Consider the following 27,596-nt stretch of genomic DNA (forward strand, 5'->3'; position numbering starts at 1 on the left):
TGAGGCCGTGCCTCCCCTTCCCCCTCCCCTCTCCCAGCGGGTTATTTGCATTCTTTATGTAAAAGAGATTTTATTATCGGCCCCTGGCAGCCCATCTCTATTCTGGTAATTGGAGTGGTATTAATTTCGGTGTGGCTGGGAGTTGCTGGCGGTCCGGCGATGCCGCGCCGATAGGGTGTTCCTCTCGCACCAACCGCCGCGATAGCCCCGGCTATCAGGAGCTCTGCAGGCTCGGCACTTATCAGGGATGGAGCTGGCGAAAAGGGAAGCTCGGAGCAGCCTGAATTTTCTGCTTTATCTGGCAGGATCCGCCGGGTGTCAGCGATGGCGGCCGCGAGGATGCGCCGCGCCGGGGGGGCCTTTGTTCGCGCCCCACGGTGCCTCCCCATCCCCCAGGGAGTTTTGGGGGGTCACTGGGTCACCCCCGCTGGGGGTTGGTGTTCCCAAAGGTCGTCCCGCTGTTCCAGAGGGGATGTGGCCTGCCAGGACCTCACCCTGGGGCTCCCTGGCCCAGGAGGGAGAAGGAGGATTTGGGTTTGTCTTGTTCCCTGGAGGGGGCTGCAGCTCGTCCAGCTGCTGGGCAAGTTCTCAGGAGCTGGAGGCTGAAATCCTGAACTTGGGAGCCTTTATGGATGTGCCACCCCTTCATCCAGGGTGCTGAGACACCCTGGCTCCGGTCTGCTTCCCAGTGGGATCACGGGATGGAGCACGGCCACGCTTTGTGCTCACTCCATCCTCTGGTGGGGCTGGAGACAGGATGTCCATCCCAAATTCCCCCCAACCCTTCCATCCATGCCTCAGCTTTCCATCTTCCCCACTCATTTTGGTTTGCTCTGGAGAAGGGTGGGTAGCAGAGAATTTTGGGAGCACCCACAGCCTCCAACTCCCATCCCAGGGCTGTCCCATCCCTGCCCGGCCAACCTCAGCAATCCCAGCCGGATTTCCAAGAGGATAAGATGAAAAACTCTGGCAAAAGTCAGCTGGAGCTGGGGCAGGAATGCAGCAGAGGAGAGCCCTGCTGAGGGACAGGCTGCCCAAGCTGGTGATGAGCCACCAGAGAATTCCCAGCGGGAGCTGCCGGGAGGCTGCAGCCCCTGGGAATCCTGGATTCTCACCTTTCCACCAGGGGATGAAGCTGTTTGCTTTTGTCCTTGTGGGAGCACCGCAGGCAGGGACAGGATTGGAGGAGCTGTGACCAAACCCAGGGTGGCTTTTGCGTTATCCCAGCCAGTTGTGTCCTGCTTGGGAATTCCCAGGGAATTCTCCATCCCCTTCCCTACATTAGCATCACTGTTTGCAGCTCCACCTTGCTGAACCCCGAGCCCTGCTGCTGTTTTGCCTGTTTGGGCTTTATTTAATAATTAATTACTAACTATTCAATATTAATTTAATGTTTCCTCTGTGGTAATGATGGCTCTGGGTTGATGACAGAGCTCAGGCTCCTCTCCCAATCCCCCAAACCCATCCTCACCCCCCATCCTCCATATCAGGATGGCACAGAGCAACTCCTCATTCTTTTTTTTTTGGTGCATCTAATTAAAACTCTTGAGTCTTTTTTTTTTTCCCCCTTTTTTCCTCCCAGCTCCCCCTTCCCTCGTGCTCCCTCTCCCCTTCAGTTGTGTTTATCTCCCGCCTCAATAATCTCCAGCTGCCCAGAGTTTGTCTGGAAACCTCAGGGTTTATTATCGGGGTGAGCAGGACACAATGGGGGGGACAGCTGGTCCGGGGGGGCACACACGGCCCCATCCCTCCCCCTCTGCCCTGGTATGTGTGGGTGGGAAAAATTATCCCAGCTATTCCATTTTATCGCTGGGAGTGGAGCAGCAGGGAGTTGTGTCTGTGGGAGATCGCTGGGGGATGGGGGAGTTGGGATTCAGGGAATTGGCATCCCCATCATCCCAAATCAGGGGGTGCCCAGCAGCCTGGAATCACCCCCCTGGCCGGTCTGTGTCCAAAGGCAGCGGGGTGGGGACGATCCCAGCAGGGACAGTGGCTCCTGTCCTGGGTTTGGGACATGGATGAGTACCTGTCCCACGTGTCCCTGTGTCTGGGGACACTGCAGGGTGGAGGGGACAGCTTGGGGACACTGATGTGGTGAAGGGATGCTCTGACTGCTCTGGGGGATGTTGCTGAGTGGAAGGAGGACCAGACTGATTTGGAGACACAGCTGGGGTGGAGGGATGCTCAGGGATTTTGGGGACAGGGGCAGTGTGGAGGGATGCTCAGGGATTTTGGGGACAGTGACAGTGTGGAGAGATGCTCAGGGATTTTGGGGACAGTGACAGTGTGGAGAGATGCTCAGGGATTTTGGGGACAGGGACAGTGTGGAGGGATGCTCAGGGATTTTGGGGACAGGGGTAGTGTGGAGGGATGCTCAGGGATTCTCGAGACAGGGACAGTGTGGAGGGATTCTCAGGGATTTTTGGGGACAGTGACAGTGTGGAGGGATGCTCAGGGATTTTGGGGACAGTGACAGTGTGAAGGGATGCTCAGGGATTTTGGGGACAGTGACAGTGTGAAGGGATGCTCAGGGATTTTGGGGACAGGGACAGTGTGGAGGGATGCTCAGGGATTTTGGGGACAGGGGCAGTGTGGAGGGATGCTCAGGCATCTGTTCCCATTTTCCCTTGGGAAGGAGAGCAATGGTCCTCTTGTGGTGAGAGCCCTGAGGGCAGTGCTGCCAGGCCGGTGCTGATTGACAGCTGTCAATCACTCACCTTGCTGCCCTGGCTGAATTGGAGGACTGGTGGGGATTTGGGGCTTGGACCTCTGGGTACCCCCTCCCGAGGGTTCTCCCACCCCCACAGACCCCCCTGCAGTCCCCTCCCCTTTCCGGACGGGATATCTTCCCTCTGCATCGGCTCCGGGGCCCCTGCATTCCCCTTCCTCCCCCTCTCCGGCTTCCTGCCCCCCTCGGGCACAGCCAGGGGTCCCAGCAGCCCCAGGAGAGGGGACAGGGCAGGGACACGGTGTCCCTGGCACAGGGGTCCCGCCACCTTGGCAGCCCTGGGCAAGCCAGGAAGTTTTCCTCCTTCCCATCCTTCCTGAGTGCTTTCTGGTGTTTTTCCCAGTGTTTATTCCTGTCCCCTGCCCTGTGGTCACAGGTCCCGTGTGTTTCCTGGTTGTCCCTTGTGAGGAGGAGCCCTGGGAACAGGGATGGCAGCACCCCGGGCATGGGAACCCCTTGGGATGGGGTCCATGAGTGGGGACAGAGCAGGGACAGGGCACCCCTGGCACAGAGGTCCTGGCAGCTCTAGGAAAGCCAGGAAGTTTTCCTGCTTCCCATCCTCCCTGAGCCTTTTCTGATCTTATTCCCAGTGTTTATACCCACATCCCTGCAGGAACAGGTCCCAGTTACTCCCCGTGTCATGAGGGATGACACCCCTGGCGATGGCAGCACCTCAGGGATGGGAACCCCTTGGGATGGGAACCCTCTGGAGACAGGGACCCCCTCCCAGCCCCATCCCAGCGAGGCACAGCAACACCCCAAAGGCAAATGTCCCGGGAACGCTTATCAGCCCATCCTGCTGGGGCAGGGCGTCCGTGGGCCGATCCCGGGGAACGCGCGGCACGGCCGGCGCCTGCCAGCTGTGCCCCACAGCTGGCGAGCAGGGAGCGGGTCCTTTCGGGGTGCAGCCCCTGCTGGGTGCCCAGCCCCCTGTGCAGCCCCCCCGGGTGCTGGCTGGTGCCCGCTCCGGGCACGGGGCAGGGCCTGGCTGCTCCATTATCCAGGGGCAGGGTTCAGCCCGATAAGGAGTCGCTTTTGGACTCGGGCAGCAAACAATCAATAAGTGGCAAGCGATGGGCAGGAGAGATAAAGGCAGAAATCCCCCTTTGGCTCCTGCCCCACCGGGGCGTCCCCAGCGCCCCAAACCAGGGGGCAGAGCCCAGCTCTGCCACAGCAGTCCCCTCTCCATCTGCAGAGCAAGCCCAGGCTGAGCCCAAGCAGGCGCAGCCCAGCAAGGCTCGATTTAAACCCTCCTCACTCCTTTGTCATCCCCAAGGCTGCCCTGATTACTCGAGCACCCGGGACGGCAAAGCCGGGATAATCTCCTTAGCCCCTTTGGAGAGATTTCCCTTTGTGAGCGGAGGTGAAGAGTGGAGATGCTGCGTGTTCACAGCTTAAGACTCTTCCCAATCGGCTCCCTCCATCTTATCGGAGCGGTGCCATCACATCATTGCAGTAGTTGAGTTGTCAGGATTTATTCCTTCCGCCGCGCTCTCGCCGCTTCTAAAAACAGCAGCTGGGGCTGGGATGGGACTGCTGGGGGGGAACTGGGGGGAACTGGGGCTTCTCCAGCTCAGATTTCCCTGGGCAGGAGTGGGAGAGCCATGGGATGTTGGGTACCCATTGATGGATCCATCCATCCATCCATCCATCCATCCATCCATCCATCCATCCATCCCTCCCTCCCTCCATCCATCCATCCATCCACCCATCATCCATCCATCCATCCATCATCCATCCATCCCCATTTCCCAGTCTTTCCATCAGCCATCCATCCATCCATCCGTCCATCATCCATCCATCCATCCCTCCATCCCACTGCCAGGCCAGCTCCTGCCACCACCCACGTTTGCTCCTGGATGTTCCAGAGGTGCAGCCACATCCAGGCACCCACATTTGCTTTCCTTGCAGGAGGGAAGGGCAGAGGGGCCCCAGACAAACCCATCCCACCCCATCCCATTCCAAACTGCTCCTGCATCCCTTTGCCTCAACTACATCCACAGGACTCGAATCATATCCAAAGTGTTCGGCCCCTTGGCAGGGGTCTGGGCTTGGAGATCCATCCATCCATCCATCATCCATCCATCCATCCATCCATCCATCCATCCATCCATCCATCCATCCATCATCCATCCATCCATCCATCATCCATCCATCCATCATCCATCCATCCATCCATCCATCCATCATCCATCCATCCATCCATCCATCATCCCCCATCCCCATTTCCCAGTCTCCCCATCAGCAGGGCTGGTGCTGGGGCTGGATCTGGCCCGTGGCCCCCCAGGCTGGCACAGGGAGCTGAATTTAATGGGAGCAGGGCGGCTGATCCCGGGATGTGATCCCATGACACGCCGATAGCGGTATTTATCCTGATAGTATCCAGGCAGCTGCAAACACTGCGGGGACCTCCGGGCCCGGGTACCCACTGAGGGGCAGGGCGCTTGGCTTGGAGGTGGTTCAAGTCCTCTGGATGCAGCTGAGGCAAAGGGATGTGGGATCAGCTTGGAATGGGATGAGTGGATTGTCATCCCTCTGCCTTCGCCCCTGCTCGCTCCCACAAGGAAAGCAAATGGCGCTGCCTGGATGTGGTGGCATCTCCAGAGCTTCCAGGAGGAGCTGGCCCAGCTCCAGGCTGCTCCCAGCGGTGCCGTTCCTTTCCCTGGCCGTGGGAATGCTGTGGTCACCCGTGGGCTCTGGCTGTTCATCTCCATCACACCCCGTGCCTGAGGAAGGCTCAGTGATGCCCCCCTGGAACTGTGCATCCCCTCTGGCTTCCTCCCTGCCCTGTGCCCACCTGGATTCTCGGGATGGGCAGGAATGCGGGTGCCTGCCCGCCCGTGGGGTGGTGACAGGATTAATCTTTGCTCTGGGCACAGCTCAGCCGATTCCTTTGGAATCTCTCGATGGGAAGATAAGCCGGGAGCAGCCCTGTGTTCCCGGGGTCTGTGTCACACCAGGCAGGTGCACCTGGCTCTTCAGGGGCTTTTCCCTTCTTCCTTCTCCCCTCCCTTCCTCCCTCCCTTCCTTCCTGCTGCTTTTCTCTGCGCCCAGAGCAAACAGGCCGGTCCCTGCCCAATTTGGTTAATGAGCTGGCAGATAAGCCCTGCTCCGTGATAACGAGGGACCGATGGCCAGGTGAGATACCCGGGGGGTGTTCACCTGCCGGGGGATCCCACAGGGAGCTGCAGCTCCCGGACTTTGCTCCAGGACACCCCGGGGGCTGGCAGCAGCTCTGCCCAGCCTCGGGCAGTGGGATGTGGCTGATCCATGGTGGGATCGCTCCCTGCAGCCCGGTGGTCTCCACGTGCTGCCTTTGAGCTTTGTTCCCAATGTGGGACACGCAGCATCTCCCAGCTCTCCCCATCGTTTTCCCTGTTCCCACTCAGCACTGCTGCGTGTTTAGCTGGGAAAAATCATCTTTTCCCTCCTTTCTTCCCTCGCTGTGTGGAGGTGGGTGCAGCGCAGGGGCTCTGTCAGCATCCCCGGCTGGCACAGGGATGCTCATCCTGCTGGAGGAGCTCTCAGCACCACCAAGCAGGGGTTCAGCACCGTCGGTGGGGTTCCAGCACCCCATTTTTGGGTGGGTGGAGGCCGCGGGGCGCTGGCGGGAGCGGGGCCGGCTCCAGCAGCACTATTTTTGTCCCCCTGTCTGGAACGGTTTTCTCTTTATCAGCGCCTGCGTGTTTTCTCTGCTGGGGATTGATACACACAAGATGAAGTGCTCTGACATGGGAAGTGTCAGGCGAATGCTCTTATCTCGGAGACATGGTCTCCTGACCCAAACGCCGCTGATTACCAGTGAGACGGGGAAGGGGGGGCACCGAGGGGGGGCACCCACAGCGGGACGTGGCCGTTGGGCTCCGGTCCCCAAAAGCAGCCGGGAAATTCGGGGTGCCAGAGCCAGAGGGGAGCCAGCACTGCTGGGGCTCTCCTGGGGGCTCAGGGGTGGAAGGGAGGGGGCGCAGCTCGGGGATGCTGAGGCCGGAGGGAGTCCAGCAGCCCGGCAGCACTTTGGGAATCAGCTGGGAGGTGCTGGAAGTGTGGAACGGTGTGAGGGTCCGAGTGCTCCACTCAGCCCCGAGGCCACTCTGGTAGTCTCTCTGCTCCCTGCCTGCCTCCGGTCCTGCCGCTGCCCTTCCTCAGGCTCAGTTTGGGCCAGGGAATAAATCCCAACAGCTCCTCAAAGGCCCCATCCCTCCTCCTCCTCCTCCTCCTCCTCCTCCTCCTCCTCCTGGAGCTGCTGAGGACACGGGCAGGGGGCTGCAGGACCCGAGGATGGCAGGAATGTGAGGGATGCAGGGTGGGAGGATGCCAGGGATGCAGGGCAGGCACAGCCCGTGCCATGCTCACTCCCAAAACCCCTTTGAAGGGATGAAATCCCAGCTAGAAACAGCGCCGGGGTCTCCATGGCCAGGGTGGCTTTGGGAGCGCTCCAAGGGCTCTGGGAATGGGGAGGCAGGACAGGGCAGCTGAGGAGAGCCCAGAGCACTGCTGGGGCTGTGGCACAGGGATGGAGAGTGGCAGGGACCAGCCTGGTGACCCCAAACACCTCGGGGAGCCTGGACACCCCAGCGGGCAGCGGGTTTTGCCGGGTGCTCCCCCGGGATGTGCTCCAAGCAGTCCCAGGTGGCCCGGGCTGGACAGAGGGGACCCGTGGGTGGCAGTGGCACCTGGGCCACGGCAGGTGACACCACCCAGCGCTCCCAGTCGCTCACCTCAGCTCACCCCAGCGCCGGGAGGATCCAGATGTCAGCCCTGCTAATAAACACATCAGATTTCAATCTCCGCAGCCATGGGATCGCTTTATCCTCCCCGCGCTCCCGGCTCCAAAGGCAATTTTGCCTTCAGCCAGCGCAGCCTCCTCCCTGCCCAGGGCACCCGGGACCGGCCGCATCCCCTCGGGGCTTTAGGGGGCTCCTTGTGCTGCAGTGCCGGGGCGGGGGATGCTCCCGCCGTGCTCGGGCTCCGCGCACGGGCTGGCTTTGGCTCGCTGTCCCCCCGGAGCAGCTCGGTTTTGGGGGGCAGCAGCCGGCGAGGGGCAGGCAGCACATCCATCTGGGTATTGGTTACCTGCCATCTTATCTGCGCTCGCAAAGACAAAGGCACAGTTAAAACATTTTCGAGCAGCCTTCATAGCGTATTCACATGTTATCTAACCCATTAAACCGGAGCCTTATCAGATAATCAAAGCCATTAAGCCCTGAAGCTGCTGCGACTTTGGGTTCGGGGATGGGAAACGCTCCTTCCTCTCCGCCGAGCCGGGACCCCCGGGAAGGGGAGGGATCCCCCCTCGGGACAGCCAGGAGCAGCCCCCGGCCCCAGCCGGGTGCCCACATCCCCCAGGATTTGAGGTGCTGCAGGCCAGGGGGGTTTGGGGGCGCACCCCGCTGATGCTGTGCGTGTCCCCCCGCAGATGAGCTGGATCTGGAGGTGCGGGACGGGCAGAGACGGGTGCGGACCCGCAGGAGCCTCCCCGAGGGCTTCTCCTGGGGCCCCTTCCAGGGCAGCATCCACAGCGAGCCGGCATCGCCGGGGCACGGCGACACGGTAAGGAGCACCCCGAGGGGATGGTGGCGGGGCAAGTCCTGAGGAAATAAATTCGTTTAAGTCCCTGCTTGATCTCCTCAGCGCCGGGAATCTCCCGGTTTGAGCGGCCGGGAGGTTTCCCTGCCAGCCCAGAGCATTCCCACAAACCGGGGACGGGATGTTGCGATCCCTGTGCACGGGCAGAGGTGGCACCTGTCTCCTCACACGGGAGATGGGCTCTGGCTTCCCCAGCCCGGGGCTGCTCCCTGGGGACTCTGGATGTGCCTGGAAAGCACCAGCAGCGTGGCAAGGGGCAGGAGGGGAGAGCCGAGGGGACACCGGGGGGCTGTTGGTGGCCGTGGGTGCCATCACCAGGGGGAGCAGCAGAGGAGGGAGGTGTCCACGAGTGGCCACGAGTGTCCACGAGTGTCACTCTGGGTGCTTTTAGGCTCTGCATCCTTCATTCCAGCCACATCCTTCCCCCCACATCCCCCCCCCAGCCGCACACAGACAGCTCCAGCCCAGGATCCTCAAGCCCTGGCTCCATCCCCACCTCTTCCTCCTCCTCTCTCCTTTGCTCTCTTTTTTTTCTTTTCTTTTTTTTTTTTTTTTTAAGCTCAGGCCCGTTTATCTTTGCTGAATTAAATCCTTGATTAACCCTTATCTGCCCAGTTTGGCTCCCTATCTCCCGGTTGGCGCCGTGTGTCCAGACACCCGGTACAGGATGATTGATTTCCCGAAGATATGCGCAGCTTTTTTCTGATACTTCATTTATTGTCTAAATATTTTTGCTCCCATTTCAGCAGCTCCCTTATCGAGCCCGGCTGATGATTCCCAGCCCTGCTCTCCTCTGCCACTCTCCTCCTTCCCTATCTCTGCTCAGGGAAGGGAGGAAGGAATTGCAGCCCCATCCCTGATAGGGGCTGTCACCCTCAGGTCCCTTCCTCTTTGTTGCTGGCGGCGGTGGGGGGGTGTGCAGGGGGTCTCCCCCAAATCCTGCCCGGCTCTGCTCTTCATCTCCACGTGGGAGATGATCCCAGCCTGGATCCTTTTTTAGTGGGAGCTGGGAGCACTGGGTGGCTTTAATATTCCGTGGCGTGGAGCACCGTGTGTCCCCATCGCCTGCTGGTGGAGAAGGAGAAAGGAGGGAAAGGAGGAGGAGGAGAAAACGGAGTAGGAAGATTCCTACCCGCCCCTGCCTGATCCTACAGGGTTCTCCCAAAAGATCCTTGCTCGGGAAGGTGTGGAAACCCTCTGGCAGACAGCCCAGGGGTGCCGAGGGATGGTGAAGCCCCTGTGGGACTGCGCCCCCCCTGTCCCGCGGTGTCTCCCCGTGTCCCCCCGTGCCCGGCTGCCCGCGGGCAGGGCCGTGCGGATGCGGATGCAGAGCAGATAGGGTTTCCGATGGTTATCGGCTGCCGTGCAGCCCAGACAGCGACCTCTTTGTTCAGGGAGAACAAGGAAGGGCTTCAGGCCGGGCTGGGGCCGCCCTGGGGAGCGGGGTGCGCGCCCCGGGGTGCCGGGAGCACCTTGGGGTGCTGCGGGATCCTGCAGGGCAGCCAAATTCCGAAGGGATCCTCCTCTCCCGGGGGTGCTCTGCCCATGTGGCACCAGCAGTGCCCATCCCTGTGTCCTGTGTGAGGGTCCCAAAAGGGTCCCAAAGCCCCCAGCCCCATTTCCCGTGGCCATAGGGGCACCACTGTGAGAGGTGCACATGCATGTGCCAGTGTCACACCCCTGTGCCAGTGTCACACCCCTGTGCCAGTGTCACCCCCCCGTGCCAGTGTCACACACCCCTCTGTGCCAGTGTCACACCCCTGTGCCAGTGTCACACCCCTGTGCCAGTGTCACACACCCCTGTGCCAGTGTCACACACCCCTCTGTGCCAGTGTCACACCCCTCTGTGCCAGTGTCACACACCCCTGTGCCAGTGTCACACACCCCTGTGCCAGTGTCACACACCCCTCTGTGCCAGTGTCACACCCCCCTGTGCCAGTGTCACACACCCCTGTGCCAGTGTCACACACCCCTCTGTGCCAGTGTCACACACCCCTCTGTGCCAGTGTCACACACCCCTGTGCCAGTGTCACCCCCCTGTGCCAGTGTCACACACCCCTCTGTGCCAGTGTCACCCCTGTGCCAGTGGCACACACCCCTGTGCCAGTGTCACACACCCCTCTGTGCCAGTGTCACCCCTGTGCCAGTGTCACACACCCCTCTGTGCCAGTGTCACACACCCCTCTGTGCCAGTGTCACACACCCCTGTGCCAGTGTCACACACCCCTCTGTGCCAGTGTCACACACCCCTGTGCCAGTGTCACACACCCCTCTGTGCCAGTGTCACACACCCCTGTGCCAGTGTCACACACCCCTCTGTGCCAGTGTCACACACCTCTGTGCCAGTGTCACACACCCCTGTGCCAGTGTCACACACCCCTGTGCCACTGTCACCCCTGTGCCAGTGTCACACACCTCTGTGCCAGTGTCACCCACGTGTTGGGGACTTTATCACGCTGCCAGCACTCGGCTCCTGGCAGTGATAAGGCCCCAACTGGCTGCGACTGTCAGGCTGACTTGGAGGGGTTGGAAATATTGGGATGGATAATTAGATTTCATATCGTTACTGCAGCAGCCATCGGAGGATCAGGGAGATTAATTTCCCCCCCCTTGTGCTCATTAATATTCATTAGAATGCAGGGAGGCTGAGCTGGGCATGGGCTGAGTGGGGAGCGCTGTGACCCCCCTGGCAGCCCCTCAGTGTGACCCCCGTGCTGACCCCCTGTCCCTGCCCCACAGAGCCCCCCCGTGACGCTGGTGCTGGGGGACGAGAGCTGCTGGCTGTCCCGCCTGCCCCTCGTGCCCGGAGAGCCCGATGCCAACGCCGTCATCTACAGGAAGGGTTGGTACCGGGGGCAGTGGGAGGGGAGGGGTCCCCAGCAGTGTCCCCTGTCCCCTGTCCCACTGCTGTCCCTGGGCTTGTCCCTGTCCCTGCTTCCCTGGCTGGCTGCTGCCAACAGGGATGGGCACAGGGATGGGAGCAAGGATGGACACAGGGATGGTAAAGATGAGCACAAAGGCTCAGGGATGGGCACAAGGATGGGCACAGGGATGAGTGCAGAGATGGATGTAAGGATGGATGGAGGCAGGGATGGACACGAGGATGGGTGCAGAGATAGGTACAGGGATGGATGCAGAGGTGGGCACAGGGATGGGCACAGCGATGTTGCAGGGATGAGCACTGGGGATGGATACAGGGATGGGCACAGGAATGTCGCAGGGATGGATGCAGGGATGGGCACAGGGATGTCGCAGGGATGGATACAGGGATGGGCACAGGAATGTCGCAGGGATGGATGCAGGGATGGGCACAGGGATGTCGCAGGGATGGATGCAGGGATGGGCACAGGAATGTCGCAGGGATGGATACAGGGATGTCGCAGGGATGGATGCAGGGATGGGCACAGGGATGGGCACAGCGATGTCGCAGGGATGAGCACTGGGATAAGTGCAGGGATGGGCACAAGCCGGAGCGGCGGCTCCGGGCGGGCTCCGCGGGGCTCAGCACGGGCAGACACCGCCATCTCCAGGCCGTGGCCGGGAGGAAGCAGCGGCCGCTGCCGGGACGGCGGGGACAAGGCGGGACAGAGGGGACGGGCCAGGCCGGCGGCAGGGCGGGATCCAGCGATCCCCGCTCACCGCTGTCCCCCTTTCCAGACGAAGCCCTGTGGTGCCGCACGACGCGCCCGCTGCGGGAGGACGAGCCCCTGAGCGCCTTCGTGGTGGCAGAGCCACCAGCTGTCCCCAACCACGGGGTGAAAGCGGAGCCCGGCGAGTCCCCGTACCCCGCGGCGCTGCACTCGGACATCCAGCTGCTGCCGCAGCAGGCAGGCATGGCCGCCATCCTGGCCACCGCCGTGGTCAACAGTGAGTCCAGGGACACGCGGGGAGGGCGGCCCTGCCGGGGCTCCCCAGCCCGTCACACGAGCCACGTCCCTGTCCCTCGCTCTCCACAGAGGACGTGTTCCCCTGCAAGGACTGCGGCATCTGGTACCGGAGCGAGCGCAACCTCCAGGCCCACCTGATGTACTACTGTGCCAGCCGGCAGAGCGCCGGCGCCGGCTCCCCGGCCCTGGACGAGAAGCCCAAGGAGACGTATCCCAACGAGAGGGTCTGCCCCTTCCCACAGTGCAAGAAGAGCTGTCCCAGTGCCAGCTCCCTGGAGATCCACATGCGGAGCCACAGTGGTACGGCACAGCACGGCACGGGATGGCATGGCACCCCTCCTCTGCAGGCTTTGGGGTGGCAGTACCAGTTAGAGGAGGTTCAGCGCAGCTGAGGGGCAGGGAGGATGGAGGGAGGGAGGATGCAGGGCTGAGCACATTGAGCAGCGGGATGAGGTTCTCCCCAGCTGGGTCACTGGTTTGGCACAGCTCACTTGTAGGTCTTCCCCCGTCTCAGACATGGAGAGACAGAGGGAGTTTGGCCCTGTGGGGTGGCCCTTTGGGTGTCCCCATAGTCCCTGTCCCCCTCCCCTCAGCACTGAGTGTCCGTCTGTCCGGCAGGAGAGCGGCCGTTCGTCTGCCTCATCTGCCTGTCCGCCTTCACCACCAAAGCCAACTGTGAGCGGCACCTGAAGGTGCACACGGACACCTTGAACGGTGAGTGTCCCGTGGGGACAGCCCCGGCCCCTCCAGCACTTCCAGGGATGGGCGCTTGTCCTTCCTGCCCTGCCCGCTCATCCCTGTGCCCTGTCCCGTCCCCTCAGGTGTCTGCCACAGCTGTGGCTTCATCTCCACCACGAGGGACATCCTGTACAGCCACCTGGTCACCAACCACATGATCTGCCAGCCGGGCTCCAAGGGCGAGGTGTTCTCACCTGGATCAGCCCTTCCTGCTGCCAAACCCCTCGCTCCTGGTAGGTGCTGGGGCTGTGGGTGACCCGGGATGGCATTGTCACCAGGGCTTGGGTCTGCTGGTGGGAAGGGAGCAGGGCATGGTACAGTGTCCCTGTGCCAGGACACCGGGAATGGAGATCAGAGCAGGATCCCTGTGCCAGAGCAGGACGTGGCAAGCATCCCTGTGCAAGGATTCACAGAACAGGGCACGGGGTGAGGATCCCTGCCCTGGGGGTGTCAGTACCAGGGGGACAGGGCAGCATCCCCGTGCCGGTGTTCTCAGTGATCAGCACCGATCATCCCTGTGCAGCCGGGGCTGTCGGTGACACTGTGGCCTCTGTCCCCCCGCAGGGCTGAGCCAGCCGAACAACTCGTCCCTGCGGAAGTGCAGCCTGAGCGCGTTCCTGCCCGAGGCGCTGCCGGCGCTGCCGCAGCATGTGGTGCTGCCCGGCCCCGACCCCGCACCGCTACCGGCACCGCCCGCCTCGCCCCCCGACCCCAGGGCCGGAAAACTCTCACCCCCAGCCCAGCCGCAGAACGGGGAAGGGCCTTCATCGGCGTCCTCCTCCTCCTCTTCCTCCTCCTCCACGTCCGGCGAGCCCGTGCGCATCAAGGAGGAGCCGGCCGGCAGCCCGGGCAGCGAGGCGGAGGCGCCCAAGAGCGGGGAGGGGGCCGGCAGCCCCGACGCCGGCTCCCGGACCTCGTCCCCCCGCAGCCTGTCCTCGGCCAAGGTCAAGTCGGAGCTCGCCAGCCCCACGCCGGGCTCCAGCCCCGTGCCCAGCGAGCCGGGGACGGGCACGGCGGGCGGCACCGTCTTCCTCCCGCAGTACGTGTTCGGCCACGAGGCCGCGGTGGTGCCGCAGGCGTCGGAGATCCTGGCGAAGATGTCGGAGCTGGTGCACAGCCGGCTGAAGCAGGGCCACGGGGGCGCGGTGCCACCCGCCATCTACACGGGCACGCCGGTGCCCAAGGGGGCCACCTGCTTCGAGTGCGAGATCACCTTCAACAACATCAACAACTACTACGTGCACAAGCGCCTGTACTGCTCCAGCCGGCACCTGGCCGAGGACAGTCCCCCCGGGGCACGCAAGCTCAAAGCTGCCCCCGGGGCGTCCAAGGGGCCGCTGCTGTCCCCCCCGGCGGGGAACGGGCAGGGCCCGGCAGCGGGGGACGGGGACGCCGGGCGCGATGCCACCCCGCCTGCCGCCGCGCCGGAGGGCAAGGCTGAAGAGGGGGGCACCAAAGCGGGGTCCCCTGAGGCGGAGGGGGGGTCGGGGCGGTGCAGCGAGGACAGCCAGAGCCCCGGCAGCTCGGCGGGGGACGACGGGGACGAGGACCCCAGCAAGACGCTGTGCGAGGCGTGCAACATCCGCTTCAGCCGCCACGAGACCTACGTGGTGCACAAGCGCTTCTACTGCGCCTCCCGGCACGACCCCCCCGTGCGCCGCCCCGCCGCCCCCAAAGTGCCCTTCGTGCCGCAGCCGCTGCGCACCCGCAAGCGCCGCAAGCTCTACGAGATCCACGGCGCCGCTCGCCGCCCCGCCGAGCCCCCGCCCGCACCGGAGCCCCCGCCCGCGGAGCCGCCCGCCGCCGAGCCCCGCGCCAGCCCCGACGCCGAGGGACCCATCGACCTGAGCAAGAAGCCGCGGTGGCAGAGCGAGCCGGCATCGGCACCGGTACCGGTACCGGCACCGGCACCGCCTCCGCTGCTGCCCCTCGCCGATTACCACGAGTGCACCGCGTGCCGCATCAGCTTCAACAGCCTGGACGCGTACCTGGCGCACAAGAAGTACCAGTGCCCGGCCACGCCGCTGCAGCCCCGCACCCTCGAGCACCTGCAGAAGATGAAGGGGGCCATGGGCGCCCCCCTCAAGGGCCGGCACAGCCCCGGCAGCCCCGGCGAGGGGGACCCCGAGGGAGGGGTGCGGGTGAGGGCGGCCCCGGCGGGGAGCCCCGGCATCCCCTACCCCGGGGCGGACTCGCTGCAGCGTCACCCCAAGTGTCCCCTGCCGCCTCCGGGGGCCAAGGGTCCCCTCGCCGCCTGTCCCTACTGTCCCCTCAACGGGGCCATCAAGGGCGACCTCCTGGAGCACTTCCGAAACGCCCACGGGCTCTTCGTGGCCAAGCCGCCGGCGGGGGCCGGGCCGGGGCTCCCGGACGCGCTGGCCCCCGGTGGCAGCAGGACGCCCGAGCCCCCGCTGCCCGCGGCGTCCCCGCCTCGCCCGCCCGGCCCCCGCCTGCGCCGGGACAGCCTCACCGCCAAGGAGGGACGGGACAGCCCCCGGCCCCCCGGCTCCCCCCGGGCCCCCGCCTCGCCCGGAGCCCCCGAGGGACTGCGGGAAGCCGCCCGCAAGCCCCCCACGCCCCCCGCCTACACGGACAGGGGGGTGCAGACCCCCCCGGCCAAGGCTGTGCCCGGCCCGGTGCCCAACGGCAACCACAGGTACTGTCGCCTCTGCAACATCAAGTTCAGCAGCCTGTCCACCTTCATCGCCCACAAGAAGTATTACTGCTCCTCCCACGCCGCCGAGCACGTCAAGTAACCCCCCCAGAGCCCCCCAGAGCCCCCCGGCACCTCTCGGGGGGCTGCAGCGGCTGGGGGATGGAACCTGTGCCTGACACCCCCCCCCTCCGTGCAGGGGTCGGGGTGATGGAGGACCCCCCCGGGAGGCTCCACCGGGGCAGCTTTGGCATCTGGAGCCCCAAAGTTTGCCCGTGTTGGGGGTGAGGACCCTGGTGGTGGGGGGGTCAGCCCCCACCTGTGCCCCGGGGGGAAACTGAGGCAGGGGGATGGTGCACGGCCCTGCCCTGGGGGCTGCAGGGGGCTTTTCCCCCGGGTAGACACTACGGGGCTGCGGTGGGGGTGTGGGGGGCACGGGCTTGGCCCCAGCACCCCAGGAAATCTGGGGGTGCCCCCACCGCAGGGCGGAGCCTGCACGGAGCCAGCACTGGGAACTGTGTGTATAAGTGTGTACAGAAATAAATATGTCTGCTAAACACCTGTGTGGGGTGGGGGACGCTGCGGGGGCTGGCACGGCCACCGGGGCCGTGGGGACATCGGACAGCCGCGGGTGACAGCGGCTCTCTCGGGGCAGGGCACGGTGTCCCCACGCTGTCCCCTGGGTGCCACCTTCGGCAGCCCGGGGAGGTCACACGTCCCTGCCACGGGGCAAAGTCGCTGCTCCCAGATGGAGCTCAGCTGGTGCTGACGGCTCATTAATTATCAAGCTAATTAAGCCCCAGAGCGCCGGGTGGGGCTCAGCTCTCTGGCACCTGAGCAGTCCCTGCGCTGCAGCTCCAGACGCTGCAGTGGGGCTCAGGTCAGGTGTCCCCCACAGCGTGACAGGGGAGGATGGCCCTCAGGACCCCCAGAGCATGGCTTGTCACCACTCCACGGCTCTTCCCAGTGCTTCCCAGTATTCCCAGTGCAGCACAGGTGGGCAATAGGTTGTTCCCTCCCACCCTCCCTGGCAGGGGTGGTGCTTCAGGATCGTTCCGGGCTCCCCCTGCACACTTGGGGACAGTCCCCAAGGGCCAGGTCGCTGGAGCCCAGTGCCCCCAGCTCTGTTTGTTTCCCAGCTGCTCTCTCTGGAGCTGCCAGGCCCTCAGGATGCCCCTGGATGATGCTCCTGCCAGGCCAGCGCCAGGCATTGTGCAAGGCTGGTGTGGGCACAGTGACCACAGCCCTGCCCAGGGCTGCCAACGGGGACCCCAGGGACAGGAACACCCCCTCCAGGGCACGGGGGCTGTCCCTCTGTGCCAGCCCTGCACCGGCAGGGGCACAAGGGGCAGGGGGAGCTTTCACCCCTTTACAGGGAGCCAGGACAGGCGTGGTGCCAGCTGCCACAGGGCAGGGGCTCCGGGCTTTGCCCCATCACTCCTGTGGGTGCCTGCAGTGCCAGCAGCGTCTCGGCACTGCGCCAGGGGGTGGGAGCCAGGCTCTGGTGCCAGGGAGGAGGAGGATGGAGGCAGCAGCTCCCCTGGGGAAGAGCTTGCGACAGGTCCCCTCCTCACACCTCTTACAGCACCAGCTCAGGGTGCCAAGTAGTGCAAGGGCTGGGTGTGCTGGGTGTCGTTCCCCCCCCAGAAAGATGACACAAAATGCAGCTGAATTCAGGAGAACTTTACTTAAATAAATATATTTACAGAGCAGCAGCTATTCCAGAGCAGATTTGGCCACACTCAGCCAGCAGAGTGCAAGGAGAGGCTGTGCCAGGCACCGCGGCAGCCTCGGCCCAGGCATTGACCTAGCGGGGTGCTGGGACCCCCGAGGGTTGGGGGGACAGCAGAGGGGACAGGCCAGGCCAGCCAACCCTCACTGCGACATCTTCTTGTAGGGCAGGGCGGGGAGGCTGCAGGGCAGGAGGTTCTGAAGGGGCAGCGGGCTCTTCTCCTCTTCCTTCTGCTCCTCCTCGGTGGCATCCAGGAGCTGCTGCATGTAGCACGAGGTGCCCAGCAGGACGTGGCCCGTGGCCTGCATGGTGAACAGCCCCCAGCGCAGGGCTTCCCTGGGCGGGGAGAAAGGGGTCAGCGTGCCAGGGAAGGGCTGGGCAGCGTCCCTGTCCCCGAGCTGTCCCCACACTCACTTCACCAGGCGCCGGGCCCCGTAGCAGCGCAGGTCGTAGGACATGCTGTAGGTGCCATACAGGGTGGCTTTGACGTTGAGGCAGCCCAGGTCCTTCGGGTGGGTCTTGTACAGGTCGAAGGTGACGCAGGCGACGTCGATCCTGCGCGGGGGCTTGCGGGACAGGCTCACCTGGTAGCCACGTGTCTAGGGAAGAGCGGGACCACAGTCACCCACCTCCAGCGTGGGACAGACGGGAAAAACCAGCCTCACGCCCCTCTCAGGGCTTCCCTCACCTTGGGGGCAGTCCAGGTCTGTCCCTTGCTCAGGGCCATCAGCGCCGTGCCCTCCTCCAGCGTCCGGAAGAACGACTCTGTCTCCACGGCGGTGCCATCCTCATCCAGCACCAGCACGATGGGCGCCGGCAGGGCCAGGGCACTCTGAGCCTGCCGAGGGGCTGGGGGTGAGCGGGGCTGGGGACAGAGCCCGGACAGACAGACAGACAGAGCCTGGACAGACAGACAGACAGAGCCCAGACAGACAGACAGACAGAGCCCAGACAGACAGACAGACAGAGCCCAGACAGACAGACAGACCTGGCACAGCAGCTCGGCGAGGCTCGGGGCCATGACGCCCTTGCGCAGGCTGCGGTCGCAGTTGCACACGCGGTAGGGCCGGGACGGTGGGGCCGGGCCCGCCAGCAGCTGCTGGGTCATGGAGGCACTGGCAGAGACACATCTGGGAAGGGGTGCAGGGATTGGGATGTTCTGAGAGCCAGCAAAACCCCCTGGCAGCGCCAGCACCCAGGGAGGGCTCTGGTGGGATGTCCCCCCAGTCCTGGGGACAGGGGCTCCGTGGCACTTACTTGGACACGGGGGCAGCCAGGCGCTGGCTCAGGGATTTGGCGTAATCCATCTTCCAGGGAGCACGGAGCAGCCTGTGGGAGGAAGGACAGAGGTCCCTGTCAGCTCCTGTACGCTCAAGACCTGTTCCCACCAGCACGTTCCACTTAGCTCCAGGGGATCTTGCACTCCTTTCAGCTCCTGCCTGCTCCAGATGTCCCCACTGGCAGTTCCGGTGACAGAATTGAGTCTGAGCTCTGTCACCTCTGCCTTTAGAGGGGCTGGTCCTGCCCTTTGGCCGGGGCCAGGCCAGCGGTGGCCGCCCGGCCAGAGTCCCCTGCCAGCACGGCTCTTGCGTAAAGAGACACGTGGGAGCCTGAGTCAGCGCTGGAGCAAAGGTGAGACACCAGCCCTGGGCCAGGCCTGGGCTCTGGGACCTCGGAGAGGGCTTTGGGAGCCAGAGACACCCATGGGAGCACCCCCAGCCCTGCTGACCCACGGCTATCTCCAGCCAGGAGGGGCTCCACGGGTATCTCCAGCCAGGAGCCTCACAGTGGGGAGCTGCAGTGGAGATCCCCCGTTCCCTTACCTCCAACAAACACCAGCTCTTCTTCCCAGGATCATCCCCCTGAGCCGAGCCTCACCTTATATACCTGTCACAGAGACTCCTCCCCCCCCGGGCCGCTCCCCTCCTGCCCAGCCAGCCCCAGCCGGGGTCTGGAGCATCGCCCTGCTGAGGAGGCGCTGCGGGAGCTGGGCATGGCCCGCTGGAGAAGGGAATGCTGACAGGAGATCCCATCAATCCCTATAAATATCTCCACGGGCTGGCACAGGACGGTGCCAGGCTGTTCCCAGCGCTGTCCGGGACCAGGAGCAATGGCCACGAACTAAACCACGAGGAATTCCCTCTCGACGTGAGGAGGAAGCTCTGTCCATGGAGGGCAGCAGAGCCCTGGCACAGCTGCCCAGGGAGGGTCTGGGGTCTCTGGAGCCATTCCAAACCCACCTGGACGTGTTCCTGTGCCACCTGCTCCAGGTGCCCCTGCCGGATCTCCCTTCCACCCTAAATATTCCCTGATCCTGCGGCCCCCGCGTGTCCCGTCCCTGTGCGTGCGGGGAGCGTGTGCACATCTGGAGCCGCGCGTGTGCCCCCGCCAACATCTGCACAGCCTCGCGTGTGAACGGAACCTGGCACCTCCCTGCCCCTCCACGTGCTGCACACAGCCCCTGTCCAGCTGTCCACTTGTCCACCTGTCCGCACGTCCACCTGTCCGCACGTCCACCTGTCCACCTATCCACATGTCCACATGTCCGCATGTCCACCTGTCCACATGTCCACCTGTCCGCCTGTTCACCTGTCCACATATCCACCTGTCCACATGTCCACTGTCCGCATGTCCACCTGTCCACATATCCACCTGTCCGCCTGTCCGCCTGTTCACATGTCCGCCTGTCCGCATGTCCGCATGTCCACCTGGCCACCTGTCCACATGTCCACCTGTCCGCATGTCCGCATGTCCACATGTCCACCTGTCCACCTGTTCACATGTCCACCTGTCCACCTGTCCACCTGTTCACATGTCCACCTGTCCACCTGTCCGCCTGTTCACCTGTCCGCATGTCCACCTGTCCACATGTCCGCATGTCCACCTGTCCACATGTCCACCTGTCCGCCTGTTCACATGTCCACCTGTTCACATGTCCACCTGTTCACCTGTCCACCTGTCCGCACACCTGCGCTCCGTGCCCGCCGTGCGCGGCCCCTTTAAGGCGGGGCGGGGCGAGCGGAGCGCGCGCTCCCCCTCCCCCGGCCCGCCCCTCGCCTCGCGCCGCCGGGGGCCCGTCGCGCGCGGATGACGTCACGCCATGGCCGCCCTGCGCCGCCGCGAGTAGAGGCCGCTCCGCCGCCCCGTCCCGCTCTGCCGCCTCCGCCCCGCCGGCCCCGCCGGCCCCCGCCGCCCCCGGCCCGCCCCCGCCGCGCCCCGCACCGCGCCGGGCCCCCGCCGCCCCCCGACACCGGTGAGCCGCCGCCCGCGCCGCCGCGGCCTAGCGCCGGGGAGGGGGGGCGGGCCCGGGCCCGGCGCGGGGAGCGGGGGGGGGGAGCGCGGGGCGGGGGCGGCCCCGGGGAGCGGGGAGCGGGGACAGCCCCGGGCCAGCCCCGGGGTGCGCGGCGGGGAGAGCAGGGGAGCGCCCGGCGCGCTTTTCAAAGGGGGCCGGGGGGGAGGCTGGAGGGCGTCCGGGGACGGGAGAGCGGGGGAATCAATGAATTCCCCCCGTTTCGCTGGGATAATGAATGGGAACGGGCGCGCACGGCTGTGGGGAGCTGAGGGTGGGTGGCGGGGGACCGGCGGGGGATGTTGGGCGGGCGGGACAGCGGCCGGGGCTGCGGGGGCTCTGACCGTGTCCCCTCGGCAGGCAGCGGGAACAGGGACAGCGCCAGCAGCCGCGGCCCGGGGGCACAGCAGGAGCAGCCCAGCCTGGCAGGAGAACCTCGGAGGTGAGGGGGACACGGGGGGACCCGCGGGGACACAGCCTGGGCACCGCACAGCAGCAGCAGCTGCACGTGGGGGCAGCCCTGAGCTGGGTTTGGGGTCTGTCATCCATGGGGTCAGTTCTGAATGGGTTTGGGGTCTGTCATCCATGGGGTCAGTTCTGAATGGGTTTGGGGTCCATCACCTGCAGGGGCAGCTCTCAGGTGAGTTTGGGGTCCATCACCTGCAGGGGCAGCTCTCAGGTGAGTTTGGGGTCTGTCACCTGCAGGGGCAGCTCTCAGGTGAGTTTGGGGTCTGTCACCTGCAGGGGCAGCTCTCAGGTGAGTTTGGGGTCTGTCACCTGCAGGGGCAGCTCTCAGGTGAGTTTGGGGTCTGTCACCTGCAGGGGCAGCTCTCAGGTGAGTCTCCTCAGAGCTGTAGCAAGAGCAGCACCTCCAGGGTGTGAATTCTTTCTTCCTGAGATTTGCCTGGATTCAGGGGAAGGGTCTCAGTTTATCAGGACAGCTCTTTGCCGAACTGCTGATCCAAAATCAGTCTTTTGGGTGGGATTATCCCAAATCCTGCAGGATCCAGGTGTAACCCTGCTGCTTGTCTCTTCCTGAGGTCCTGAGAACTCAAACTCAGCATTTGCTGGGGGAGAGCTGCAGGGAGGAGCTGTAGGAAAATCAGCTGTGCTGGGAAAACAAACTGCAGCTGCTTTTCCCTGCAGGTCCCCAATACAAATCCGTGGGGAACATTCCCTGTTGGACCTCTCTGAGCTCTTCTTCAAACCCAGCTCCTGGAAATGCTTCTCACCACCAAACTGATCCCCCAGGGCAGCTGAGTGTGGGGCATTGAAGGCTGCCCTGAGATCTCCTGAGTTCCCTGGGCATCCTCCACCTCAGATCTCCCTAAGGATGGCAGAGAAATGAGGATTTTGGTTAATTAACCCTGTTAACAACTGGAATTCCAATCAGGGCTGCACACAAGTTCATCCTTTCAGTGCTCTGTGTTTTCCCTTTTCCTGGATCCTGAGGAATTTGATTTCCTGCTCCTGCTGTTGCTGCTCTTCCATGTTTTTCCCCGTGTTGGTTCCTGCCCTTGGTTTCTGCTTTGCCTCTGTTTTTGCAGTTCTTTGTTCCCTCAATCTTTTTGTGCTGCCGTTCTCTCCTCACCTGTCCTGTCAGCACTATTCCCATTCGCTCTCCTCATTGTTCCTGCCTGCCCTTAGACCCTGCTCCAGAACTTTTCTGCTCTGCTTTAACCCCTGCATTTCATGGATCTGATTCACAGGAGCTGTTTGGCTTTTAGGAAGTGGATTTAATCCTTTTATCCCAAAGGTTTCAGCCTGGAGGAAAGATCTTCCTGTCTTCTTTCCTTCCCACCTGTCCTGTGACCTCCTCCAGGGATGTGAGGGGGGCAGAAATCAGGAATGCACTTGGTTCTTTGTAGCCATGAAAATCTCTAGGATTCTAAGGCTGAAATGGATGGCTCTGCCCAGCTCCAGTTTTTTTTGTAGGAACTCAGTTCCTGGCTGGAATTTCTTCCTTTTTAATTGTGCACCTTTTTGTGCTGTTTAATTAGCAAAAGAGAAGAAATCAGGACTGGTTTTGCAAAAGGAGCTGCTGGGTAAAAATTCCTGCTCTGACTCCTCTGGCCTTGTAAAAATCAACTGCCTGAAGTGTGAGCTTCAGGATATTATTTAAAATGTATCCTAGCATTCCCTGGCAAGGTGGAAGTGAAGTTTTAAAAGCAACTTAAGTAGCAAAGGGCTTTTCTCTCCCTGCCTTTTGTGCAGCCAAGGCTGCTTAATCCCAGTGCTTTTAAGTTAAAAAATCTTGGATATCGTTAAGCTGTGATAAAAATACCTTACAAAGGAAGTGAAGCAGGTGAATTTAAATTTCTGTAGCATCTCCACAAATTTCTCCTCCTCTTTTTAGGAGGGAAATGTGGGATTTTAAATGTTTCTAAGAAGGCTTTGGTGGGAATAAATTGGCTCCTTCCTGGTGCATCCAGGCACAGTGTGGATGGCCAGGTAGGAGGAGCATCTCTGTCCCACCTTGTGCAAGCCATGGAACTCTGATAAATTCAGGAGCAGCTCATGCTTCATTCCCTAATTTGAAATATTCCAGAGCCCAGGCTTTGAAACTTCCGAGTCACTGATGTGTTGTGGAACTAAAAGCTCCTCATTCCTGGGGAGTTCTGCTGCCAGCTCCTCAATTTCTTCCCTGAGAACCTGTGACCTGCTTTGAAGAGGCTTCTAGCTCACTAAAGCATGCCCAAGTCATTCCAAAACCAGGGAAAAACACTTTTTTTTTTTCTTTTTACCTGAAAATGCCCCTTATTTATAGCATTTCCTCCCAGATCTCCCCGTGGAAAGGCTGGCCTAGCTCGTTTAGCCTGGGAACAAGAGAGGTTTGTGAGCCTGGATGGAATTCCCAGTGCCCTGTGCTGCTCCAGGCTGCCTGCAAAGGAATTTTTGACACACTTAGAGCAAAAGGAGCCAGCTTTGGAACAGAAATAATTGTGCAGCTGGGACCAAAGGCAGCTTTGCTTGAATTTTTAAGATTTTTGAAAGATAAAAGGCTGCTCAGTGAGAGGCATTAATACATCCCTGCCTCTTGCCTGAGCTGCAAGTCAAACAAGCTTATCTGGGGCTTAGGAGTTAATTTTTTGCTTTTATGACTGGTTTTGAATCAGGAAGAAACTGGCTTAGTTTTAAGGCACAAAAAAAGGCCAAGTTTATGATGAGGGAGGGAGGAAACCTGGGAGTTTGTGCTCTGCCACTTCTGTCACTGTTGCTTGCTTTAAGACTTCCATGGAGTCATTTATTCTCAGGTTTTTGTGATATTTGTCTTTATGTTTCCCTAAAGGACAGCAGAAAGCAATTTTTAAAAGGCCCAAATATACAAAACCCCCCAGACAACCCCTAAAAAACACCTCAAAAAAAAAAAAACCCTTTCAGGATTTCAAAGATTTGGGATAAATTGTGATTTGCAGATTAAAAAACCTCCTCAGAAAAACCTCTCACAATTCCAGAAGTTTGGGATAAATTGGGATTTGCAGTTTAAGAACCATCTCAAAACAAACAAACACTTGCAGAATTCCAAAGATTTGGAAAAAACTGATTTACAGATTATTTTAAGACAACACTTAAAACTGGAATTAAACTTACTGTCCTGTTTCATCATTAGGCAGTTTTCTTTTTAATTTCCACCTCCCTGCTGCTGATTTTACCTTTGGACATTGTTTTGGGGCATTTCCATGCAGGGTAAGATTGCTGCCAAAATCTGCTTTGTTGATTTTGGGGAATCTTGGAGTAACAGTCCAGCCCCCAAATCCAAGGAAATCCACCCCAAAAAACCCTCCCTACCTGGATTTTGTGAATCCTTCTCACTTGGGCCATCATTTATTGTGTTTCTTATCATTTCTGCTGATGGAAATTAATAGGAAATTATTACAACTGCTGGATGCTCTGGATTTTATAAAAGCTGCTGTGGAGGTCAATGTTTTATATTCCTCACCATCAGAACATATTTGTTTCTTCCCACCCTTCTAAAGGTCTCCATGTCAAACACATAAAGCCATTTGCTTCGCTTAAATACCATTTTTTTTCCCCCTTTTTTTTTATTTGCAAGAAAACAGAAAACAAATTTCCTGAGTCCACGTGCCCCTGGCAGCTCTGATATTTCTGGTGGCCTCTCTGGGCTGACCTTTGTGTTCACACAAATTTGATTCTCAGGCACTTGGGCAATTAAAATCCCCGCTCTGAGCTGGCTCTTAAAGCCAGTAATAATTTGTGCAGGAATTTATGAGCTCAGCATCAGGCTGGATGTGCTCAATAAGGAGATAATTTGCTTCAGATCTGTCCTGCTCAGAGCTGTTGGCACCAGGAGGCAACTTTCTGTCTTTTCATTTGGGTTTGACCTTGTCAGGGGAATCAGAACTTTGCTGGTGAGCAAGAACCAACTCCAGGGTGCAGAGGAGCTGGGAGGAAACTCAAAATGTGGATTTTCTGCTGCTCTGGGCCCTGCTGATGCTGAGATCATCTCGTGTTTATCAATTAAATGATACCAGCAGGGCTCTGAGGGCTTGGGGAGAGCATAGTCAGTCCTAAAATACAGCTTAAGGTGCTTCTGGGAGTGGTTTGAGTTTATTTTCTGGTTTAAACTCCTCTGCAAACCTCCCACAGTATAAGGAGCAGAATTTTCTGGAGTGGGACTTTGATCTTGGGAATTTGCAGCAAATTCTGTTCATTACCAAAAGATTTGGGGGTGTTCAGGTGCTGGGAAAGCTCAGTTTGCTTTCCATGGGGCAGTGTTTGGTGTGTCTGTGGTGGCTTTTTGATGGGAAATCACCTTTCCTGTGCAAAACCAGTTGGACAAACAGGGAAAAGTGTCAGGAAAAGGTGAAATAGCAGCTTAATAAAAGATTAATGAACTCTGATTTGATGATGGATGGCTGGGTGTGTTTAAAGGAGCAGCCAGTCTGACATTTGTAGCATTTCTGCTCCAAAGGTTTTAAAAATACCAGGTGAAACTCTGATCATTTGTGCCATGGTTTTGTGGCAGCACTAAATGAACTTGCAGAGAGCAGCTGGAGGAAAACATGGGACACGTTAAAATGAAGATGGTTTGTAATTCTGTGACTTTTCTTCAGTGTATTTAGAGCTTTTGTGTGGATGTGACCCAGTGAGCTCAGCCACTTCCAGTCAGGCACTTCTGTAATTTATGGGGTTTTTGTTTCTGGAGTAAAATAAATTAATGTATGGCCCAGGTTTTTTCCTTGCTTTTCACTCTGCCCTTTTCTGTTGTATTTATTTGATTTATTCTCAGCAGACATGAGGTTTTTAACATCTCCCAAGCACCTGTTTAGACATCTTCTAGAAAAGTCTCAGTGCAGGCAGCTGGATTTGCTGCTTGGAAGGAATTTTGGGGTCTTTACTGACCCCACCTGCAGAGCTGCCTCAGCACAGGGAGGAGCTGGAGGGAGTCTGGAGGAGGCTCTGGGGTGATCCGAGGGATGGAGCAGCTCTGCTGGGAGGAAAGGCTGGGATTGTTCACCTGGAGAGGAGAAGCTTTGGGGTGAGCTCAGTGTGGCCTTGCAGGGCCTGAAGGAGCTGCAGGAAAGATGGAGAGAGACTTTGGACAAGGGATGGAGTGACAGGACACAGGGAATGGGCTCAGGCTGAAGGAATGCAGGGATGGGTGGGATATTGGGCAGGAATTGTTCCCTGTGAGGGTGCCCAGAGCAGCTCTGGCTGCCCCTGGATCCCTGGAAGTGTCCAAGGCCAGGCTGGGAGGGCTTGGAGCCACCCATGGCAGGGAGTGGAATGGGATCTTTATGATCCCTTCCAACCCAAACCAGTCTGGGATTCTGTGAAATTCCAGCCTCAAGCTCTGCTCTGTGAAGGGCAGCACACTCCAGTCTGGGACAATAATGGAATCTGTTCTCTGTGCAGTTTGAACTCTGAATTTCCCTCTTGAAGGATCTATGAGAAAACATGTTCCTGAATTTACGGAATCCCAGAATGGTTTGGCTTGGAGGGCGACCTTAAATCTCCTCTCATTCCAAACCCCTGCCCTGGGCAGGGATGCCACTTACTGGACTGTGTTCCTCAGGGCCCCATCCAACCTGGCTTTCCAGGAATTCCAAGAACCTTTCTCTGGGAAGCAAAGCACAGGAGAACGAGTTCCTTCAGGGTGAGGCTGCCCTGCTTTCCCCGTGTGCTCCCCATAACCAGAGCTGTTCTGTGCCCTGCAGGCTCTCGGGGACTGATGGACGTTTCCGACAGCCCGGAGAGAAACCCCTGCTCTCCTGAGGAAGAGGACCAGCAGCTTTCCGATGAGGAGGTCCTGAAGGAGAGCGGCTCAGAGCGGGAACTCGATGGGGAGGGCGGCCAGGGGAGCCTCCTGGGCGAGGAGGAGGATGCAGGCAGGGCTCTGAGCCGGGGGGAAGAGGAGAACCACTCGGATGAGGAGGATCGGCTGAGCGAGGCCAAGTCGCAGGAATCCGACACCAACGAGCAGAGCGTGGAGCTGAAGAGCCCCCGGCCCCGCAAGGGAGAGGAGGAAGACAGGACAAATGACCTGGAAGTGTCCTCTGTCACCAGGGAGCTGGATGAGCACGAGCTGGACTATGATGAGGAGGTTCCTGAGGAACCCAGTGCTGCTGCTGCAGAGGAGGATGGGGAGAAAGCTGCTGGGGACGATGATGAGGAAGAGGAGAAAGGAGACGATGGCCCTGAAGACGAGAAGAAATCCAGCAGCAAAAGTGACGATGAGAAGGATGGGCAGGATCCCCTCAAGGAGAAGAAGAAAGAAGAGGACGATGGGGAAATTGATGATGGAGAAATCGATGTAAGTAGGAGGTGGGCAGAGCCCTGGGGGGGTTCAGAGCTGGTTGCTTCTCCCATTGCAGTTCCTTCCTCCTCCTGGTGGGAGTATCCAGGTCCCCAGTGTGCAGGGAACCCTTTTCCCTGGAGGGGTTGGGCCCTGGTGCCCTGTGCTGAACCAAAACTTTGTGCCAGAGCCATCAAAATGAGCTTTGTTCCCTCTCGTGAGAAGA

At 60.6% G+C, this 27,596-nt stretch overlaps 3 protein-coding genes across 4 annotated transcripts in view; 2 read left to right on the forward strand and 1 right to left on the reverse strand.

Moving 5' to 3' along the window:
* Positions 1 to 15,830, forward strand: part of ZFPM1 (zinc finger protein, FOG family member 1) — a 35,069-nt gene extending 19,239 nt beyond the window's left edge. Inside the window, exons 4-10 of the mRNA XM_058845728.1 lie at positions 8,145 to 8,278; positions 11,054 to 11,156; positions 11,972 to 12,181; positions 12,271 to 12,501; positions 12,820 to 12,915; positions 13,023 to 13,172; positions 13,504 to 15,830. Of these exons, the coding sequence (XP_058701711.1) occupies positions 8,145 to 8,278; positions 11,054 to 11,156; positions 11,972 to 12,181; positions 12,271 to 12,501; positions 12,820 to 12,915; positions 13,023 to 13,172; positions 13,504 to 15,695 (3,116 nt within the window). The 3' untranslated portion in view covers positions 15,696 to 15,830. The remainder of the gene's footprint in view (positions 1 to 8,144; positions 8,279 to 11,053; positions 11,157 to 11,971; positions 12,182 to 12,270; positions 12,502 to 12,819; positions 12,916 to 13,022; positions 13,173 to 13,503) is intronic.
* A 1,430-nt stretch (positions 15,831 to 17,260) lies between these two features.
* On the reverse strand, positions 17,261 to 19,226 carry CIDEC (cell death inducing DFFA like effector c). Its single transcript, XM_058845735.1, has 6 exons — positions 19,148 to 19,226; positions 18,582 to 18,653; positions 18,313 to 18,454; positions 18,013 to 18,162; positions 17,739 to 17,923; positions 17,261 to 17,660 (listed from the first exon to the last, which is right to left on the reverse strand). Exons 1-6 carry the CDS (start codon positions 19,180 to 19,182, stop codon positions 17,468 to 17,470), a joined length of 777 nt encoding a protein of 258 aa, XP_058701718.1. The 5' UTR covers positions 19,183 to 19,226; the 3' UTR covers positions 17,261 to 17,467.
* Positions 19,227 to 20,548: 1,322 nt separating this feature from the next.
* The window catches only part of ZC3H18 (zinc finger CCCH-type containing 18), a 43,479-nt gene continuing 36,431 nt past the window's right edge, over positions 20,549 to 27,596 (forward strand). Inside the window, exons 1-3 of one of the 2 annotated variants that reach the window (XM_058845729.1) lie at positions 20,549 to 20,577; positions 20,974 to 21,055; positions 26,793 to 27,388. In XM_058845729.1, the coding sequence (XP_058701712.1) occupies positions 26,807 to 27,388 (582 nt within the window). In that variant the 5' untranslated portion in view covers positions 20,549 to 20,577; positions 20,974 to 21,055; positions 26,793 to 26,806. The remainder of the gene's footprint in view (positions 20,578 to 20,973; positions 21,056 to 26,792; positions 27,389 to 27,596) is intronic. The other variant, XM_058845730.1, reaches the window with a different exon arrangement.

This window comes from Poecile atricapillus, chromosome 10 (assembly GCF_030490865.1).
Source record: "Poecile atricapillus isolate bPoeAtr1 chromosome 10, bPoeAtr1.hap1, whole genome shotgun sequence".
Taxonomy (NCBI): Eukaryota; Metazoa; Chordata; class Aves; order Passeriformes; family Paridae; genus Poecile; species Poecile atricapillus.

Excerpts from the sequence above, each read along its gene's own strand:
- CIDEC (XM_058845735.1), bottom strand. The coding sequence starts at position 19,182 with ATGATCCTGGGAAGAAGAGCTGGTGTTTGTTGGAG. Across the intron at positions 18,455-18,581 it reads CTGGCTGCCCCCGTGTCCAA|ATGTGTCTCTGCCAGTGCCT; the intron begins GTAAGTGCCACG and ends ACCCCTTCCCAG. Across the intron at positions 17,924-18,012 it reads AGACCTGGACTGCCCCCAAG|ACACGTGGCTACCAGGTGAG; the intron begins GTGAGGGAAGCC and ends GCTCTTCCCTAG.